The 22,668-nt window shown below is 38.8% G+C and overlaps 1 protein-coding gene across 1 annotated transcript in view; it reads right to left on the bottom strand.

Moving 5' to 3' along the window:
- The window catches only part of GABA-B-R3 (gamma-aminobutyric acid type B receptor subunit 3), a 71,548-nt gene that overhangs the window by 7,848 nt on the left and 41,032 nt on the right, over window positions 1-22,668 (bottom strand). The window contains exons 7-11 of the mRNA XM_076418224.1: window positions 11,711-11,890; window positions 11,490-11,657; window positions 11,376-11,436; window positions 9,142-9,276; window positions 8,945-9,060 (exon numbers count right to left, since the gene is read on the bottom strand). Coding sequence (XP_076274339.1) covers window positions 8,945-9,060; window positions 9,142-9,276; window positions 11,376-11,436; window positions 11,490-11,657; window positions 11,711-11,890 — 660 coding nt within the window. The remainder of the gene's footprint in view (window positions 1-8,944; window positions 9,061-9,141; window positions 9,277-11,375; window positions 11,437-11,489; window positions 11,658-11,710; window positions 11,891-22,668) is intronic.

Below are 22,668 nucleotides of genomic sequence, written 5' to 3'. Positions count from 1 at the left end.
ACGACTATCAACTTTTCAACGCATCAATGGGACATACACTTGCAAAGCAGCACTTCGCCAATTTCGAAAAAGTTAGAAAATCGCCCGATGAATTGTTTTGCTCAAAGGACAAACAATTTTTTTGAAACGGCATCCACAAATTGCCTGAAAGATGGGCAAGATGTATAGAATCAAATGGCCATTACTTTAAATGGATTAATTTTTCCATTTTCTTAAAAGTTATATAGTTTTTTTTTTTCGGAAAAACCGGTAATGACTTTTCGGTAGACCTGGTAACTGACAACATCTTAATTACAGTTCACATGGAATAGTAGCAACTTAACACGCTCTGTATTAATAAACAGGACCTCAGCCTTAGAAATTTAAAAATAAAAACCCCGTAACCCAGAAGGGCCAGTGAAAATTATCGTTTGCTTGTAAAAAGACTTACGGTGAAAATGCTTCAAACATAATTAATGTAAACATGTAACTACTTGTAAAACGTGGTTTCGAGAATTCAAATGTGATGATTTCAACATTTAAGTCAAAAAACGTCCTGCTAAGCCGAAAACATTTGAAGACGCAGAATTGTAGGAGTTATTGGAAGAGGAAGAGACCCAACAAGAACTTAAAGACAAAGGCAATTTGTGATCAATAATAACCTAAGAGAAAAGAATAAGATGGATGCTACATGAACCAAACGACAAGCAATTAGAAAATCGAATAATCATCAGCGAAGTACTCGACACCTGGAGAAACAGTTAATACTGATCGCCACCGAAAACAAACAATCAATTTGAATAACACATTAACTGAAAATCGTCCATACGAATTTTTTCAATATAAACTCCCTGATATGGACAAAAATACAATCTGTTTGCCTAAATCTTGAATAAATAAAGTTAAACAGTACATTTTAACAACGTGTTTTCTTTAGCGAAATAACCGGAAAGAAGTTACCTATTATATTTATACCAACAATAAATAACGGTAAGGTTGTAGAGTATCACTGTTTTATTTCGTCCTATCCCTACTCCCTGAACAATATACCCAAAAATAAAGTCTTCTGAGGTAACAGAGCTTGAACCAGAGCATAGTGCGATTTAAGTGCAATATTATGTTGAAAAGCTCTGTTGTTATTAAACACAACTTTAGATTAGCAAGAATTAATCCGAATAATAATAGCCACTCCACATATTAACAATTAAGTAAAGTAAAATATCAATAATAATTCAATTCATGTAAATTAGTATAAACAGTACCCTAGACTTCTAAAATAAAAAATAAATACTCCCTAAGAAAAAAAATAAACAGAACCTACTCTTCACTCTTACCTTAACTGTTTTCATTTGTCGAAATTTTAAATTTAAATAGAGGAAATACCAATTTTTTATCAGGAAATACTGATATGTTGGAATGGCATCTATAAATTCCCTGATATGGACAAAAATATACAATCTATTTGCCTATATCTTGAATAGATAAAGATTTTAACAAGGTGTCTTCTTTAGCGAAATAACCGGAAAGAAGTTACCGACACGTCTATTATATTTATACCAACAATAAATAACGGTAACGTTGTAGAGTATCTCTGTTTTATTTCGTCCTATCCCCATTCCCTGAACAATATACCCAAAAATAAAATCTTCTGAGATAACAGAGCTTGAAACAGAGCATAATGTGATTTAAGTGTAATATTATGTCAAAAAGCTCTGTTGTTATTAAACACAACTTTAGATTAACAAGAATTAATCCGAATAATAATAGCCACTCCACATATTAACAATTAAGTAAAGTAAAATATTAATAATAATTCAATTCATGTAAATTAGTATAAACAGTACCTTAGACTTCTAAAATAAAAAATAAATACTCCCTAAGAAAAAAAATAAACAGAACCTACTCTTTACTCTTACCTTAACTGTTTTCATTTGTCGAAATTTTAAATTTAAATAGAGGAAATACCAATTTTTATCAGGAAATACTGATACGTTGGAATGGCATCTATAAATTCCCTGATATGGACAAAAATATACAATCTATTTGCCTATATCTTGAATATATAAAGATTTTAACAAGGTGTCTTCTTTAGCGAAATAACCGGAAAGAAGTTACCGACAGGTCTATTATATTTATACCAACAATAAATAACGGTAACGTTGTGAAGTATCTCTGTTTTATTTCGTCCTATCCCCATTCCCTGAACAATATACCCAAAAATAAAATCTGTTGAGGTAACATAGCTTGAAACAGAGCATAATGCGATTTAAGTGCAATATTATGTTGAAAAGCTCTGTTGTTATTAAACACAACTTTAGATTAGCAAGAATTAATCCGAATAATAATAGCCACTCCACATATTAACAATTAAGTAAAGTAAAATATTAATAATAATTCAATTCATGTAAATTAGTATAAACAGTACCTTAGACTTCTAAAATAAAAAATAAATACTCCCTAAGAAAAAAAATAAACAGAACCTACTCTTTACTCTTACCTTAACTGTTTTCATTTGTCGAAATTTTAAATTTAAATAGAGGAAATACCAATTTTTTATCAGGAAATACTGATATGTTGGAATGGCATCTATAAATTCCCTGATATGGACAAAAATATACAATCTATTTGCCTATATCTTGAATAAATAAAGTTCAAGAGTACATTTTAACAACATGTTTTCTTTAGCGAAATAACCGGAAAGAAGTTACCGACACGTCTATTATATTTATACCAACAATAAATAACGGTAACGTTGTGGAGTATCTCTGTTTTATTTCGTCCTATCCCCATTCCTGAACAATATACCCAAAATTAAAATCTTCTGAGATAACAGAGCTTGAACCAGAGCATAATGCGATTTAAGTGTAATATTATGTTAAAAAGCCCTGTTGTTATTAAACACAACTTTAGATTAGCAAGAATTAATAGCTACTCCACATATTAACAATTAAGTAAAGTAAAATATCAATAATCATTCAATTCATGTAAATTAGTATAAACAGTACCTTAAACTTCTAAAATCAGTTCCGTGCTAGCTCTCGAAGAGAACGGTCGTGTCCGGTCCGCCGAACCTACCTGCGCTTCCGAGAATTACCCGAAACTTTCCCTAAGACGGTCGACCCGTTATCACGTTTCACCAGTGCCTACGTAAAAAAAAAAAAAGCGTCTGTAAGCGCCGAAAAGGCGTTTTTACAGACAAGGCAATGGCGTCATGTACGTCAGAGCCGACGTCGCCTCCTGAACATAATCCCAGTGTTTCAAATTCAAATGGACCATCTTCAGAAGACAGCCGAGAAGTGCTTATAACGGAATTGAGAAAACAGAACGAAGACCTGCGAAAGCAGATAGCTGACCTTAAAACGTTCGCAAAAGCCCAAACAGACGCCCTGAACAAACAGACGGAAAAGCTGGAAAAGAGCGAAAAGGCTTCCGAAGAGCTCAAGGAAGAAATAAAAACTCTCACAGCTACGATAACACAATTCATGAAGCATCAAAGAGATGCCATGGAAGTAAAGATTCCCGCTGCCATAGAAATTCAGTCCCAGACACCAGCTAAACCGACACAACACTTAGACCAAACTGAAGACTCAGAAGACGGTTTCACCTTAGTGGGAAAAAGGAAAAGAGGGCCCTTCACTCCACCTCAGGAAAGCCAGCTGCCGAAGGCCGGCAACAAGGGAAAACAGGCTCCCAAATCACAACCCAATCCGGTAGCCAAGCCAGCCACTAAATCTACCCAATCGAAAGCCAAGGCTAACGTACAGCCTTCGATTACAAAATTTGCCACCAGACCAGTGCAAAACAAGCCGACCACCAAGACGGCCCCACAGCCAGTACCGAAACAAGTTACCACAAGACCAACCCAAGACCAGCCTGCGCAGGTAAGTAGCCAGGTCACTAAACAAGTCTTAACCTCCACAGCAAAAACAGTGCCAACCGTTTCGGCGACTGTTTCTCAAAGTCCCCCAAAGGAAAAAATTCCGCCTATAGTGCTCCGTGATAAGAAGAGGTTCATGGAGCTCATTAGAATTACTAAGGCACAATCAATAGACATTATAACCCGAAATAAAAAGGACGGCATTTTCTTATTCGTCGCCACAAGCGACAATTACCGTAAACTTACTACCCTGCTCGAGGAAAGGAATTACCCTTACCATTCCTTCTGTCATCCGGAGGAGAGAGCATTCCGGGTAATAATAAAAAACATCCCAGAATCACTCTGCATTGACGAAGTACGTGAACTTCTCTTTGATCAAGGCTTCCATCCCAAATTTGTGCAAAGATGGAAATTAAAATCCGGGACAGAACTACCAATTGTTCAGGTAGTTGTCCCTCGCGAAGAGCGACAGATCATATATATGACCAAACTCGGCGTCATCACAGTGAAGGTCGAGGTCCAGAGAGGAAACGGCCAGCCAGTGCAGTGCTTCAACTGCCAGCTTTTCGGGCACTCCAGCTCATATTGCCGAGCCCCCCCACGGTGCGTCAAATGTGCCGGGCATCACGACACTAGATCCTGTACCAAAATCCCAGAAGCACCTCCAAAGTGCAGCAACTGCGGTGAAACTCATACCGCAAACTTCAGCGGTTGCACCTGCCGTCCTGCTCCAAGAAAACCAAAAATTCCGACCGAAACCAGACCTCCACAAGGTTCTGCATGGAGTAACCAAGGTGGCAGAAAGCTAGCCCAAAAATTAGCCAGCGCTACCCAGCCTGCTCCAACTCAAACTCCTGCTCCAACCAATACACCGGACCTTAACTCCACCATGCAGGCGTTTACTGACCCGCAGGCTTTCCTACAAGTGATCGCCCTGGCTCACCAACTTGCTCGTCTTTTTCCAAATGTCGCCGCCTAAGCGGCAACACTTATCTGTCTCTATAACTTTCAGCAGCCTTTAACTCTTCGAAATGGCTGTTCCGAAATCTCTTATACTGATGACATGGAATGCAAATAGCTTACGCGGAAAGCAAGCGGAATTGGAGGACGTCATAACATTCTATGACGTCGACATCGTGCTCATCCAGGAAACTTTCCTGAAACCTTCGCATCGTCTCTCTTTCGAACACTTTTTTGTCTACAGAAACGATAGAACTCCGGGTCGAGGCGGTGGAACCGCCATTCTCGTCAGAAAAGGAGTCAAACACGAGCTCCTTCCATCGTTATCAGTAAACAACTTCGAAACAACCTCCATTAAAATCGATATCCAAGAACGTCCCTTCGTGATTACATCCCTGTACAGGAAATCTTCTGCATTCAACTATGCCGAATACCGATCACTCGTCGAAGGAAAATTTCCGAAAATAATAGGTGGCGACTTCAACGCCCACCACCCCACCTGGGGGTGTTCCAGAGCGAATCCCGCAGGTAACGCCATCGTAGCTCTAAGTGCAGATCTGGGCTACGGTCTTGCCTTGCCAGATGAACCCACCCATCACCCTAGTACAGTCTCTCAAGGCGCAGCAAGAATCCTTGATTTCTTTATTCTTCAAGACGTAAATCGCGATTCCGAAGTTCGAGTCCTTGACGAACTAGACTCTGATCATCGTCCGATCCTTCTCAAACTCGGAAACTGCGCCACCACTCAAGTCCCACTAACAAGATTCAGGAAAAAAACCGACTGGAAAAACTACCAATCTCTTCTCCTGAAATCCGATCCAATTCCGAAAATTAACACATCAGAACACCTCGAGGAAGCCGTACTCAAGCTAACTCGCGATATTCAGTCTGCTCACGAATCTTCCACAGTCAAAATTTCATCACAACCCCAGCCGTGGAAAAACAATCTTCCCGCTTCTCTTAAACGTGAAATTCGCATCAAAAACGGTTTATGCAGATTAGCTCGATTCACCCTTGATGCTGCAGACAAAAGGGAGGCGAACAGAGCATGCAAGAGGGTAAGGGCGGCCGTCTCGACTTGGCGAGCAATGAAATGGAACTCATTTCTCGCGGACCAAAGGCTGGATGGCCCCCCTTCCTTCTGGCGTGTCTCCAAATGCCTCGTGGGGAAGACGCACAATGTCATCCCTCCCCTGAAGTCAGCGGTTACAGGAAATTTTGCAGTCACTGACCAAGAAAAAGTCGAGCTCCTTGCAGAGACCTACGAAGCTCAAATGAAATGCCTCCCACCCGCACAGAACACTAAAACTAAAGACATTGACACTGTCATCAACGAATCCAACTCCGTCAAAAGACCAGTAACCCCCGCCTTTCTTCTCAACCATTTTGTATCTCCAAAGTCTCTACAGATTATGATCGGCAAACTTCAAACCAAAAAATCTCGATATCCCAGTTAAACGATTACCCAGTTAAAAAAGCTCCCGCATAAGCAACTCGCAGAACTGGCAAACATTATTAACTCCATCATGAGACTGCAACACTTCCCGGCGTCTTGGAAACACGCACATATAGCGGTTATACCCAAGAAAGGAGCAAAATCATCTCCATCTGATTACAGGCCTATCAGCCTTCTCAGCGCCATTTCGAAGCTTGCCGAGAGGGCAATACTCTACGCTCTCAACTCTTTCACAAAGGAAAACAACATCATTCCAGATGAACAATTCGGCTTTCGCGCTCACCACTCATCCGTCCATCAAGCTTCCCGTCTGGCTGCACACATCCATCATGCTCTTGACCAACGTAAAAAGCTTGGAGCAGTTCTTCTGGACCTAACCAAAGCCTTCGACAAGGTCTGGCACGACGGATTGTTCGCAAAGTGCGTGCGGTTAGGCCTCCCAGAAGACCTAACCGCTCTCATCAAGTCCTATCTCTCGGACAGATCTTTCCAGGTCAAGATCAGGGCGTCACTTTCCAGTCGTAAACAAATCGATGCTGGCGTACCTCAAGGTTCCCCGCTGGCCCCAGCCTTATTTAATCTCTTTATTTCAGATATGCCGAGAAAAGAGCATATTGACGTCGCCTTTTACGCTGACGACACTGCTTTCTTCACGGCCGCCAGGTTCGAAGTTACAATTCATGAGCGTTTACAGAAGCAGCTCGATCATGCGGTCAAGTGGTTCAAATTCTGGAGGTTGCAAATCAACCCCCTGAAAACCCAGGCCATCATTTTCCACAAGAAGCGTTACGCACTGCGCGTCTCGCAACTTAAGATCGACACCGCAATAATTCCATGGCTGGATAACGTCACGTACCTAGGTCTTCACTTCGACCGGCGGTTCGGTTGGCATTCCCAAATCCAGAAAGCAATCCAAAAAGGTTCGGGGATAGCAAACCTGCTATCTCCTCTGATCTGCCCTTCTAGCAGGCTTCCCATCTCCATCAAATGCTTATTTTACAAGATGTTAATTCGGTCCGTACTCCTCTACGGATCTAATGTCTACTTCAAGTTTGTTACACCCAACCAGGTCAAACGGCTTCAAGTTTTCCAAAATAAGCTCCTCAGGAGAATATTAAACGCTCCATGGTTTGTCAGAAATAATCAAATCCATAGGGAAACTGACACTCCAGAAATCAAGCACTTCATATCTCAATCATTCCACAAACAACAACTCAGCTCAAGTTCTTCTGAAAACGCGCTTGTTCGCGAGCTGGTCGACATGCTGGGAGCTTAGCACCGCGTCACCGCTAAGCTCTCCCCCTTTTCCAGGCTGAAACGACCTCATCCGTCGCTACAGTCATAACTTTTGCCCCCATACAACAGTACCCAGTTGTGTGTTAACTCAGGTTCGCGAATCAATAGAATCGCCGGGCTCTCGTGCCCAATAACGGCTGCCCGATCAGCGGGTGCCATATCCCCAAATTTAATGCAGTAGCAGTAGTGATCCACAGGGGTCAACTGTGAGGCGGTTTCGGTTTAGTGTATTGGTAAGCCCAGAGGCAGCCCCACATAACCCGGTCCAACTTGTCACTCCAGGGCAAGTCTCCGCGACCAGGTATGCGTCATGCATTCCACCGCCTGGTTTTTAGGCCAGAACAAAAAAAAAAAAAAAAAAAAAAAACTTCTAAAATAAAAAATAAATACTCCCTAAGAAAAAAAATAAACAGAACCTACTCTTCACTCTTACTTTAACTGTTTTCATTTGTCGACATCTTAAATTTAAATAGAGGAAATACCAATTTTTTATCAGGAAATACTGATATATTGGAATGGCATCTATAAATTCTCTGACACGGACAAAAATATATAATCTATTTGCCTATATCTTGAATAGATAAAGTTTAACAATACATTTTAACAAGGTGTCTTCTTTAGCGAAATAACCGGAAAGAAGTTACCGACACGTCTATTATATTTATACCAACAATACATAACGGTAACGTTGTGAAGTATCTCTGTTTTATTTCGTCCTATCCCCATTCCCTCAACAATATACCCAAAATTAAAATTTTCTGAGATAACAGAGCTTGAAACAGAGCATAATGCGATTTAAGTCCCAATTTCATAGGGGCAACCGTTTCTTCCGCTTTTCTTTCTTGCACTTTCGCCATATCTAGTTGTCGATGCAGATGCTCTGATTAAATATACACACATGGTGAAGCAGTTGGTACATTCTAGGAAAATTATTGTTACTGTCCCTGGAGCTGGTAATATTTGCTTTAAACACAAAGTTAAAGTTTACTGTTGTTTAGTTGTCTCTGCCTTGGACGACCTAAAGAAGCAAAGAATTGAAGCAAGAGATGCAATCCGATGGTTAGAATCCCAAATTCATAGGGGCAACCGTTTCTTCCGCTCTCAGAGACCCCATGAAAGAACGCCTATACCCTTCATAAAATATCCAAAATGTAAAGATAATAACGTAATATTATTTTATGTTAAAAAGCTCTGTTGTTATTAAACACAACTTTAGATTAGCAAGAATTAATCCGAATAATACTAGCCAGTCCACATATTAAATTAGTAAAATAACAGTTCATGTAAATTAGTATAAACAGTACCTTAGACTTCTAAAATAAAAAATAAATACTCCCTAAGAAAAAAAATAAACAGAACCTACTCTTCACTCTTACCTTAACTGTTTTCATTTGTCGAAATTTTAAATTTAAATAGAGGAAAATGAAGGAAACCAAAATCCCTACCATAGACATGCCGCTTATTGTAAAAAACAATGTAGTTGGAATGGTAACTAGAATAAATGTAACCATTATCATGATATTCAATTAGTGTAACACAAGTTTCTGCGATACACAAAAACTCGAATAATTACCTAATGTTTCTTTGAAAATGTGTTGTGCGATGGGAACATGTCCATCATACCATGATATATTATGACAAAATTTACAGTTAAAACCCAGTGTATTTTTGAGGGAGTCGTATAAAGCGACATCAACGCTTTTACCACCTGAAAAAAAACATTTTTAGAAAGCAAAATGTTGTTGAAACAGAAGTGGTTTTTGAAAATAAGCTTCTTAAATTATTATCTCGAAGTAACTATACAATCATTCTCATCTTTTGTGACGTACTCGCTTGTTAAGAAAAACGGAATAAATATTAGAATTTTAATCTAATTTTATAACGTTTATATTTAAACAACTTATTTGTGTATATCTGTAAGGAAGCCAATCATTGTTTTAATTCAATCTTGTTTTATAAGAGACCAGGGAAGATACTAAACACAGAGGAGATATATTATGAACAGAGGAGGGATTCTAATGTTGTTGTTGCAGGAAAACTGACTATTTTTAAGAATTAACTTCATGTAGTCATTATATAATTTTTAGTTATCAAACTTTTAATTTTCAAATGGCTATTAGTAGTTTTAAGCTTCAAAATTTTGAGTAATCTATGATACTCCACTTAAAATGATTGTAGCTACTATGATTGCAGAAGCAGCTCAAACTTTACGTTGCCAAACAATTGGGATGAAATTCCGTTTCCTTTCGTATTTCTTTCTGCCTCTTCGTCCGAAATATCTGCATAATTATTGGTCATAACATTTTAGGATAAATCTTCCAACAATAAAATGTCGATGCCATTTGCAAATAGTCTATCTACGATTCTTTTACACGTTGCACCCACCCTATCTTCCCTTCGGGTTGCTAGCTCGTGAATTTAAGCTAATTATGTTAAAACTTTTTAAAATAATTTATTGCTAAATATTATCTTATTCCTGTAACAACAACATTCGACAATTTCCTCAGTGATATTGGAAAGACAAAAAACTCGTCATAACTTCAAATATGTTGAGGTCTGGTAAATCTGCTGGCCAATGAAGATGTTTCATGATATTCTGTTGCTTCCCAAAGTAAAACAACTATTTTGTCTATATGTACGGACATTGGATTCCATTACAAAGGATTTCGTAATCACGACCCTTCCATGACTTTTACATAAGTGAGTGTTAGACCCTGTTGTTAGTTTTGACGTGGAACATTTATATTATCTGGCCTCAATGATGTAATACCTGTTTCCATTCTTTCGATCTAATTGCACGTCCGCTAGAGTTATTTTTTGTAGCATTTCATTTAATTTAGTAATAAATAAGAAGAATTTCAGCAATTTTAAAAAGAGATGGTAACTCAACAGGTTTTTAATAAATATATTGTCTATTATAAAACTTATTATTTAAGTTGTTTTATATTGTTTTGCTTAAATATAATTATATTTTTACGCCCTACAAATATAGCTACCAATATTGCTTGTCTTAGGTGAGACACACTGGAGTGCATGTTAAATTGAAAAAGCTTTTTCCCAAACGCACTTTCAGCTGCTCAAAGCATACCTCACAGACAGATATTTTATTGTCAAACAGGATAACGAATACACTGACCTACACCCAATATGTTCGAGTGTTCCGCAGGGCAGTGTGGGGAAGAATGTGAATGGACCAAGACATTGTTATATCTATTGTATACAGCTGACCCACAGACCCCAAGAAACACTACTGTTGCAAAATATGCTGACGATACAGCAGTTTTATCATCACACGAGGATCCAATATCAGCCACAAGAAACCTTCAACTTCATCTTAACAAAGTCGAATTTTGGTTAAAAACGTGGCGTATCAAAGCAAATGAGATAAAATCTTTGTGGAACATATCCCTCAATAAAACTGAATAATCATGAACTTCCGCAAGCAGACAACATTAAATATCTGGAAATACATTTTGATCGACGTTTGACGTGGAAAAAAACATATAGTGATAAAACGCAAATAGCTTTGGCTTAAACTAAACCAAATATATTGGCTGAAAGGGCGTAAATCTAAATTATCATTAGATAACAAACTTTTGCTATATAATACAATATTGTTCGGATCTATGGTATTGAAGTTGCTGGAATGATCTTCTACATATCAGGTGATGGTTATATTATATAAAGGAAATCATATAATAATACTTATTGCCCACGTGCAGATTGTTGCCTTTCTAAGAGATTAATAAAAAAAATATATCGCTTCTCTTATTCACACCGACATTTTTATAGTTAACTTCATCTTACCCTGTATCTGACTGACCAGAAGGTCTCCAACTCTATCAGCTCCATTAAATTTAATGGGTCCCTAGAAAAATATTGTGAGAACCCTCAAATAAATAACTAGTTCGTTCTACCGACCGAAAGGCCAATAAATTCCAAATTTCTCATGGTGCTCACAAATTGGCATGCCATATCCTTATTCTGATAATGAAACTCATCCGGCGATCGGACGTCCGCTTTTTTTAAAGCCAAAGCCATCGCCCAGATCGCGTCGTACGCTAATAGGGCGCTATTAGGGAAGGAAACCTTAAAAACAAATTTTAATTATGCGAATTATTTAAAATTTAACTAATACTCGCATTTATATGCTTCAAGAGTTTCCTGTCGTAACGACCGTAATAATCTTCCACCATAACAACGCCCTCCATGGCCTTAATGATCTTCCTGCGACTGCACAGAGATGTTATGTTCCAACACTGATTTTGAGTCTTTTCCAAGATCCAAACGTATTCTTTTCCATGCATATTTAAATTGTATATCTGCAAATAAAGTTTAATTCACATTGAAAGTACATGATACCAAGTAAATACTCGATGTAGTAAACACAAAAGAAATAGAAAATTATAGCATTTTGAGGAAACTTTTTAAAGTCCCCAAGATAATTCATAATACTATACGAAAATGGAAACCCTCTGTACTGAAATATTTTTTATTATTATTTATTTTTTATGTTTATTTCAAAAATCACGATATTTAACTCTGAAGATACAACCTATATTATATTTCCTCTAATCTCCATTTTCAGTTTGTAGGAAATTTGTTTTCCGTTATTGAACGACCTGATAACTATCTAGATACAAATATTCTATTTAAAGTATTCTTTTCCATGCATATTTAAATTATATATCAGTAAAAATGTTTAATTAACTTTGAAAATACACACTGTCCTAAAATGAAAATTCTACTAAACTGAAAAATGTCTTATTATTACTTGTTTTTATATATTGAATTCAAAAATCACGATAATTAACTCTGAAGATACAACCTATATTATATTTCCTCTAACCTCCATTTTCAGTTTGTAGGAAATTTGTTTTTGTTATTGGATAATTGGATAACTACTCATATATAGTTATGCTTTTGAAGCATACACAAACGCCACCGAAAGTGGTTCCTGCTGGCTCTTGGTGGCAGCGTATCTAGAGTGTGGTCTAGGTTTTTCTTTTGTGCCAATTACACGCTCATCATAGATAAAATTGGAGAAGTGAATGAACCATAGCAAGAGCATTGTTTATTTATTTATTTGTTTGAGATTATGTGCTCACTCTAGCAAGGCTTACTAGCCATAGAGGCAGGATCTCATGCGTCTGCTTCCTTTGCACATGTCATATTTCATCTTAGCATAGTTTATCATTGCTATAAGTTATCGCTATTATCTACTATCTGTAGTTATTATTGTCTTATTGTCCATCAATACTGTTGACCACTATAGACTAGAATTGTCGTTAACTATGATAGCTATTCCGTATTTTGGATCACCTGATAAATATCAAGATAATATAAATAATCTAGTTCATTGATAATCTAAGAATTATAAATAGTGAATTTGTTTTGGAATGTTTTAACTAACGAAAATTGTTACGCCAACACTTCATATTCACTTAACCAGTTTCTACACAATTAAGTTAATTCACATTAGGTGGTACAAGAATGGCTCAACATCCGATGACGCTGATTTTAATGAAACCTCGCAGATTTAAAACAATCAGAGTTCAAGAATCTCATTCTAGATGTTCATTTGTCATTCTTAAAATTTCTAGAGTTAAAGTCACAGCAATACTATTTTTCTGCTGATGATATCAGTGTCTTTAAGATCCTTTTTCGGAAGAAAAAACTAGTATTATTAGTTAAACCAAACGTAGATGTTGGAAAGGTTAATAAAAGTGAAGTGAAAGTAAATACACTGAAGTAATATTAAACAATTTAACCTATCTTAACATATTTTGACTAATAGTCTTAAAATGTATTTTATGCCTTTAGAAATTAAGTAACATTTTAAATGCATTCAATAATGCAACACCATGTATTTTACAGTATCAAAATGTACATATTGAACGGATATATATAATACATATTGATTATTCAGTGGAAAAGCATCATTAAAAATAGAAATTAAAGAAATAGTAGCAAAGTTTCAAATTGATAAAAAGATTGAAAAGCATCCTAACATGATATAAAATGTCGGTACAAATTATTAAGTTTAATTCAAACTAACGCCAAAACTCATGATTAATTAAATTTGTAGCATTATATTTGTTGGAATTTGTTTACTCTAAAACTTTAAAATAGCCATTTCAATTATTTAAATTTATTTAGAGCACTATAAGTGAAAATATTTTCATATCTCCACGATACATACGCCAAAAAAACATATCAATTAAAATGTTTCCGCAAATATTTATATAACTCGAGAAATGCCTGTAATACTTCATTTTTTGCAAAAAATAATTCAATATGACAAATAGATGTTAATAAGTATTAAACATATTGTCACAATAATCATAAATAATAGAATGTACTCGTTATAAACCTACAAATAAACGAGAGATATCTGGACATTCAAAATCTATAAAAGAACAAGAATATTAAAACGAAATCGTCATTTAACTTACATTCAAATAGCAGCTAATTTAAAAAACAACACAAGAATAGTCAGTCTCAACTACATCCGTAAAGAGACAGTAAAGTCTGTTGGCCTGAAGATATGCATAATAGGCAAAAAGCCAGAGTTTAACTAGTACTCATAAGAGAAATAAACTGGAGTGGAAAAAAACATATACTATGTATGTATTGCGATTTATTTAGTGGGCTTCAGAAACATGCAGTGTGCAGACTCATAAGCAAGATGCAAAATTAATGAGAGAACATTTCTTTCTCAACAAGACAAGAGCGATAAACAGTCCTTAAAGTTATATCTGGAGTTCCCAAAGAAAAAAAACGAATCGATATGTTTTTGTAAATAATGAAATAATCATAATATACTACTTTTAATAAGGCTAGAGCATTTTTTATTCGTTCATTGCGTTATTAAATACACACATTTGGTTCTCTATATAGGCACAGAAAAAAGGTTTCATGTTCTGGACATAAAAATGAACGTGAAAAAAATAAACTACAAGGGAGGATCTTACGCGGGATATTTTTATTTTCTTTCTCATCACGCTAGATTTTTAGAAGATACACCAGTTGTCAATAACATTGCTCGCATATAAATTAGAATGGTAACACATCAATTGAAAAGTCCCCGGCTGGACACATAGATGGCGCTATTAGAATCAAATCCATTTGTTTTTTAGTTAGCCCTAACCCTCACAAGATGCTTGTATAAAATTGATAGCTGTCGGATCATCAGTTTGTGAATTATAATTATAGCATTTTAAGTGAAGCAACTTTTGTTATGGTGAAAAAAATTCATAGAAATGAATTTTGGGTGTTAATAAAATATTGCATTTTGAGGGGAAAAAATATAGTTGAAGCAAGAACTTGACTTGATGCCGAGTTTCCGGATACTGCCTCAGAAAAATGAACCATCAAGAATTGGTATGCTAAGTTTAGACGTGGTGAAATTAGCACCGAAGACGGTGAACGCAGTGAATGCCCAAAAGAGGTTGTTACCGACGAAAACATAAAATGATTTTGAATGACCATAAATTGAAATTGAATGAAATAGCACACACTCTAAAGATATCAACTAAACGTGTACATCATATCATTCACGAATATTTGGGTATGAGAAAGCTCTGTGCAAAGTAGATGCCACGCGAGCTCACTTTTGATCAAAAACAACGACGAGTTGATGATTCGGAGCAGTATTTGAAGATGAGCAAGGTTATGGTATCTGTATTTTGGGATACGCATGGAATAATTTTCATTGAGTACCTTGAAAAAGGAAGGACCATCAACAGCGACTATTACATAGTGTTATTGGACAGTTTGAAGGTCGAAATCGCCGAAAAACGGCCGCATTTGAAGAAAATAAAAATGCTGCTTCAAAAAGACATTGCACCGTGTCACAAGTCAGTAAATATGATGGCAAAAATCCATGAATTGGGCTTCGGGTTGCTTCCGCATCTACCGTATTCTTCAGATCTGGTCCCCAGCCACTATTTCCTTTTCACAGATCTCAAAAAATGCTCTCTGGGAAGAAATGTCCGTCGAATGAAGAGGTGATCGCCGAAACTGAGGCCTGTATTGAAGCAAAGGGCAAATCGTACCACAAAAGCGGTATCGAAAAGTTGGAGGGTCGCTGTAATCAGTGTATCACCCTTGAAGGGAATTATGTTGAATAAAAAGAAACTAATTTTGCCAAAAAATGTGTTTTACTATGGTAGGTCGGGGACGTTTCAATTGACCTGCTATTATCTCTATTTGAAATAAATCTCTAATATTCTCCATAAACTACGTTTCCTGTGTTCCGTAGAGAATGCGAATGTGGATTAAATATAAAGAAATTCAATATGCTCTATGGCAGAATAACTACCAGATTTTGAATAATTACCAATAGATGCAGCTAGATACTGTTTGTTAAATGTCCTTATTTTGCACCATGGAATTCTTGTAATAACCGGCTTGATTGACGCAGTGGTAAAGGCGATAGAACGGTCCTGCTGCTATTGCGATAGTCGCGGGTTCGAATCTTACTGGGGTATGGTCGTAAATTTATATTTCTGATTATCTAGGCAAGAGTGCAACTTTCGATAAGGAGAATTATTCCAATCACACCAGTAACCAGAGTATATAAGAACAGAGATCTTCTGGGACGATCTCCCAAGTTCCGAGGACCGTGGTTCGGAGCCCTCGCAGGCCTAGTCCAGATAAACCACATTTGGTGTTAAATGTTACATTTGATGTTAAAATTATTGTAATTTGGGGACGAAATACGTTTAAAAACGTAAATGATGTGCTTCAAAATTCCTTACTGCTAAATAAAAAATACTTACTAATATTGTAGATATTCGAAATGAAAATTGTGCATAGAATTAAAAAAAAGCTGCTGTAAAATGCGGTACCGAAAGCCTGCGAAAGACTTAAAATAACCATCAACATAAAGGTAATCGAGACTATTAGAGTCAAAGTAAATTAATAATGTTTATTCAGATCAATGAGTAAGAAAAATGTTAAATAATATTACTTGTCCAATATTAATTTATCTCTTGTTCCATGGTTAAAATCTGATTCTTCCATCCACATGATATAAATGTCGTAACCAAATGAACAAACGATTTTCTGGATATTTTAGTTACAGCTTATACTAATGTACAGTGCAACTTACAGTATCCATACTTATATCTCTACAGCTTTTTACTGACGTTTTAGTCCATTATCTCGTTCCTAATTCAAAGTATCAGAGACGTAATCGGATTCTGACCCTGAATATCTGATGGACTCAGAATTGTCAGTCAAAGTCAAAGATAAACAGCGATCTGAAATTTATCAAAACAAGCAAAGCGCCAAAACAACGTTTGTCGGTTTATTACCTTTAAATATTACAGCCAGTGTTTTGAAGTATTTTGATAACCTGACAAATTTCATAGGCATATTCGGTTACATGTTCGAACGCATCAGACAACAATGTCTTTTTTTAATAAGAATATAATGGAAAAACCTTATTTTCTGATTTTAAATCCAATTTGCAAATTGCGATGGGCAATATATTCGACATCGCTATGTTATTTTGAATAGATTATAGATCGTAACAGTTGAAGAAAAAGAGACAGTAAGACCTTGGGTGTTATAAGTTCATTGCTCCACAATATTTACATGAATACAAAATTATTTGCGTTTCATAAAACCAAAACCATAGCTATATAAAACACGCAGTCAATTTTGTTATGCAAATATAATCGATCTTAAAAACAGTTCCGTGCTAGCTCTCGAAGAGAACGGTCGTGTCCGGTCCGCCGAACCTACCTGCGCTTCCGAGAATTACCCGAAACTTTCCCTAAGACGGTCGACCCGTTATCACGTTTCACCAGTGCCTACGTAAAAAAAAAAAAGCGTCTGTAAGCGCCGAAAAGGCGTTTTTACAGACAAGGCAATGGCGTCATGTACGTCAGAGCCGACGTCGCCTCCTGAACATAATCCCAGTGTTTCAAATTCAAATGGACCATCTTCAGAAGACAGCCGAGAAGTGCTTATAACGGAATTGAGAAAACAGAACGAAGACCTGCGAAAGCAGATAGCTGACCTTAAAACGTTCGCAAAAGCCCAAACAGACGCCCTGAACAAACAGACGGAAAAGCTGGAAAAGAGCGAAAAGGCTTCCGAAGAGCTCAAGGAAGAAATAAAAACTCTCACAGCTACGATAACACAATTCATGAAGCATCAAAGAGATGCCATGGAAGTAAAGATTCCCGCTGCCATAGAAATTCAGTCCCAGACACCAGCTAAACCGACACAACACTTAGACCAAACTGAAGACTCAGAAGACGGTTTCACCTTGGTGGGAAAAAGGAAAAGAGGGCCCGTCACTCCACCTCAGGAAAGCCAGCTGCCGAAGGCCGGCAACAAGGGAAAACAGGCTCCCAAATCACAACCCAATCCGGTAGCCAAGCCAGCCACTAAATCTACCCAATCGAAAGCCAAGGCTAACGTACAGCCTTCGATTACAAAATTTGCCACCAGACCAGTGCAAAACAAGCCGACCACCAAGACGGCCCCACAGCCAGTACCGAAACAAGTTACCACAAGACCAACCCAAGACCAGCCTGCGCAGGTAAGTAGCCAGGTCACTAAACAAGTCTTAACCTCCACAGCAAAAACAGTGCCAACCGTTTCGGCGACTGTTTCTCAAAGTCCCCCAAAGGAAAAAATTCCGCCTATAGTGCTCCGTGATAAGAAGAGGTTCATGGAGCTCATTAGAATTACTAAGGCACAATCAATAGACATTATAACCCGAAATAAAAAGGACGGCATTTTCTTATTCGTCGCCACAAGCGACAATTACCGTAAACTTACTACCCTGCTCGAGGAAAGGAATTACCCTTACCATTCCTTCTGTCATCCGGAGGAGAGAGCATTCCGGGTAATAATAAAAAACATCCCAGAATCACTCTGCATTGACGAAGTACGTGAACTTCTCTTTGATCAAGGCTTCCATCCCAAATTTGTGCAAAGATGGAAATTAAAATCCGGGACAGAACTACCAATTGTTCAGGTAGTTGTCCCTCGCGAAGAGCGACAGATCATATATATGACCAAACTCGGCGTCATCACAGTGAAGGTCGAGGTCCAGAGAGGAAACGGCCAGCCAGTGCAGTGCTTCAACTGCCAGCTTTTCGGGCACTCCAGCTCATATTGCCGAGCCCCCCCACGGTGCGTCAAATGTGCCGGGCATCACGACACTAGATCCTGTACCAAAATCCCAGAAGCACCTCCAAAGTGCAGCAACTGCGGTGAAACTCATACCGCAAACTTCAGCGGTTGCACCTGCCGTCCTGCTCCAAGAAAACCAAAAATTCCGACCGAAACCAGACCTCCACAAGGTTCTGCATGGAGTAACCAAGGTGGCAGAAAGCTAGCCCAAAAATTAGCCAGCGCTACCCAGCCTGCTCCAACTCAAACTCCTGCTCCAACCAATACACAGGACCCTAACTCCACAATGCAGGCGTTTACTGACCCGCAGGCTTTCCTACAAGTGATCGCCCTGGCTCACCAACTTGCTCGTCTTTTTCCAAATGTCGCCGCCTAAGCGGCAACACTTACCTGTCTCTATAACTTTCAGCAGCCTTTAACTCTTCGAAATGGCTGTTCCGAAATCTCTTATACTGATGACATGGAATGCAAATAGCTTACGCGGAAAGCAAGCGGAATTGGAGGACGTCATAACATTCTATGACGTCGACATCGTGCTCATCCAGGAAACTTTCCTGAAACCTTCGCATCGTCTCTCTTTCGAACACTTTTTTGTCTACAGAAACGATAGAACTCCGGGTCGAGGCGGTGGAACCGCCATTCTCATCAGAAAAGGAGTCAAACACGAGCTCCTTCCATCGTTATCAGTAAACAACTTCGAAACAACCTCCATTAAAATCGATATCCAAGAACGTCCCTTCGTGATTACATCCCTGTACAGGAAATCTTCTGCATTCAACTATGCCGAATACCGATCACTCGTCGAAGGAAAATTTCCGAAAATAATAGGTGGCGACTTCAACGCCCACCACCCCACCTGGGGGTGTTCCAGAGCGAATCCCGCAGGTAACGCCATCGTAGCTCTAAGTGCAGATCTGGGCTACGGTCTTGCCTTGCCAGATGAACCCACCCATCACCCTAGTACAGTCTCTCAAGGCGCAGCAAGAATCCTTGATTTCTTTATTCTTCAAGACGTAAATCGCGATTCCGAAGTTCGAGTCCTTGACGAACTAGACTCTGATCATCGTCCGATCCTTCTCAAACTCGGAAACTGCGCCACCACTCAAGTCCCACTAACAAGATTCAGGAAAAAAACCGACTGGAAAAACTACCAATCTCTTCTCTTGAAATCCGATCCAATTCCGAAAATTAACACACCAGAACACCTCGAGGAAGCCGTACTCAAGCTAACTCGCGATATTCAGTCTGCTCACGAATCTTCCACAGTCAAAATTTCATCACAACCCCAGCCGTGGAAAAACAATCTTCCCGCTTCTCTTAAACGTGAAATTCGCATCAAAAACGGTTTATGCAGATTAGCTCGATTCACCCTTGATGCTGCGGACAAAAGGGAGGCGAACAGAGCATGCAAGAGGGTAAGGGCGGCCGTCTCGACTTGGCGAGCAATGAAATGGAACTCATTTCTCGCGGACCAAAGGCTGGATGGCCCCCCTTCCTTCTGGCGTGTCTCCAAATGCCTCGTGGGGAAGACGCACAATGTCATCCCTCCCCTGAAGTCAGCGGTTACAGGAAATTTTGCAGTCACTGACCAAGAAAAAGTCGAGCTCCTTGCAGAGACCTACGAAGCTCAAATGAAATGCCTCCCACCCGCACAGAACACTAAAACTAAAGACATTGACACTGTCATCAACGAATCCAACTCCGTCAAAAGACCAGTAACCCCCGCCTTTCTTCTCAACCATTTTGTATCTCCAAAGTCTCTACAGACTATGATCGGCAAACTTCAAACCAAAAAATCTCCAGGTTTCGATGGAATATCGATTACCCAGTTAAAAAAGCTCCCGCATAAGCAACTCGCAGAACTGGCAAACATTATTAACTCCATCATGAGACTGCAACACTTCCCGGCGTCTTGGAAACACGCACATATAGCGGTTATACCCAAGAAAGGAGCAAAATCATCTCCATCTGATTACAGGCCTATCAGCCTTCTCAGCGCCATTTCGAAGCTTGCCGAGAGGGCAATACTCTACGCTCTCAACTCTTTCACAAAGGAAAACAACATCATTCCAGATGAACAATTCGGCTTTCGCGCTCACCACTCATCCGTCCATCAAGCTTCCCGTCTGGCTGCACACATCCATCATGCTCTTGACCAACGTAAAAAGCTTGGAGCAGTTCTTCTGGACCTAACCAAAGCCTTCGACAAGGTCTGGCACGACGGATTGTTCGCAAAGTGCGTGCGGTTAGGCCTCCCAGAAGACCTAACCGCTCTCATCAAGTCCTATCTCTCGGACAGATCTTTCCAGGTCAAGATCAGGGCGTCACTTTCCAGTCGTAAACAAATCGATGCTGGCGTACCTCAAGGTTCCCCGCTGGCCCCAGCCTTATTTAATCTCTTTATTTCAGATATGCCGAGAAAAGAGCATATTGACGTCGCCTTTTACGCTGACGACACTGCTTTCTTCACGGCCGCCAGGTTCGAAGTTACAATTCATGAGCGTTTACAGAAGCAGCTCGATCATGCGGTCAAGTGGTTCAAATTCTGGAGGTTGCAAATCAACCCCCTGAAAACCCAGGCCATCATTTTCCACAAGAAGCGTTACGCACTGCGCGTCTCGCAACTTAAGATCGACACCGCAATAATTCCATGGCTGGATAACGTCACGTACCTAGGTCTTCACTTCGACCGGCGGTTCGGTTGGCATTCCCAAATCCAGAAAGCAATCCAAAAAGGTTCGGGGATAGCAAACCTGCTATCTCCTCTGATCTGCCCTTCTAGCAGGCTTCCCATCTCCATCAAATGCTTATTTTACAAGATGTTAATTCGGTCCATACTCCTCTACGGATCTAATGTCTACTTCAAGTTTGTTACACCCAACCAGGTCAAACGGCTTCAAGTTTTCCAAAATAAGCTCCTCAGGAGAATATTAAACGCTCCATGGTTTGTCAGAAATAATCAAATCCATAGGGAAACTGACACTCCAGAAATCAAGCACTTCATATCTCAATCATTCCACAAACAACAACTCAGCTCAAGTTCTTCTGAAAACGCGCTTGTTCGCGAGCTGGTCGACATGCTGGGAGCTTAGCACCGCGTCACCGCTAAGCTCTCCCCCTTTTCCAGGCTGAAACGACCTCATCCGTCGCTACAGTCATAACTTTTGCCCCCATACAACAGTACCCAGTTGTGTGTTAACTCAGGTTCGCGAATCAATAGAATCGCCGGGCTCTCGTGCCCAATAACGGCTGCCCGATCAGCGGGTGCCATATCCCCAAATTTAATGCAGTAGCAGTAGTGATCCACAGGGGTCAACTGTGAGGCGGTTTCGGTTTAGTGTATTGGTAAGCCCAGAGGCAGTCCCACATAACCCGGTCCAACTTGTCACTCCAGGGCAAGTCTCCGCGACCAGGTATGCGTCATGCATTCCACCGCCTGGTTTTTAGGCCAGAACAAAAAAAAAAAAAAAAAAAAAATCGATCTTAAAAATCTTGCTGTCAATAGTATCAGTCTCGATACCTTTTTTGTATTTCTATGCAAATACCATTATTGATTGCGACAACATAACCAATACCGTTTTTTCTTTCGATGGAAAACAGCATATCGAAGCGATATTTCTAAATCGCTAGAGCAAGGAACGATTCCTTAATAATATTTTACCAAAAAGGTAAAACCAAAATGGAATTGAAACCTCTTAGTCCCGTAAATAAGTTTGCTTGCTTTATTTTTCGCGTTTTATGGAATCACTTTTATTTTCGGACAAACTGATGCGCTGCGAGTTTCTTCTTTTAAAAGGGTTTGTTTTAAGTATTAAGTTCTTGCATGTAGTTTGATCAATAATATCTTTTTTTTTAAAAACATCATCGAAATGTTAGATCCGATAGTTTCAACGTGTCTAGATAAAATAGCACTTTTCCATTTATAGTTGCTAATTTATTCAGT

The sequence above is a fragment of the Rhynchophorus ferrugineus genome, unplaced genomic scaffold (genome assembly GCF_030347505.1).
Source record: "Rhynchophorus ferrugineus isolate W39M unplaced genomic scaffold, kcgeb_rfMv2 rfM11, whole genome shotgun sequence".
Taxonomy (NCBI): Eukaryota; Metazoa; Arthropoda; class Insecta; order Coleoptera; family Curculionidae; genus Rhynchophorus; species Rhynchophorus ferrugineus.
The sequence above is the reverse complement of the archived record's forward strand: the minus strand, read 5'-3'. Positions and strand labels throughout refer to the sequence as shown.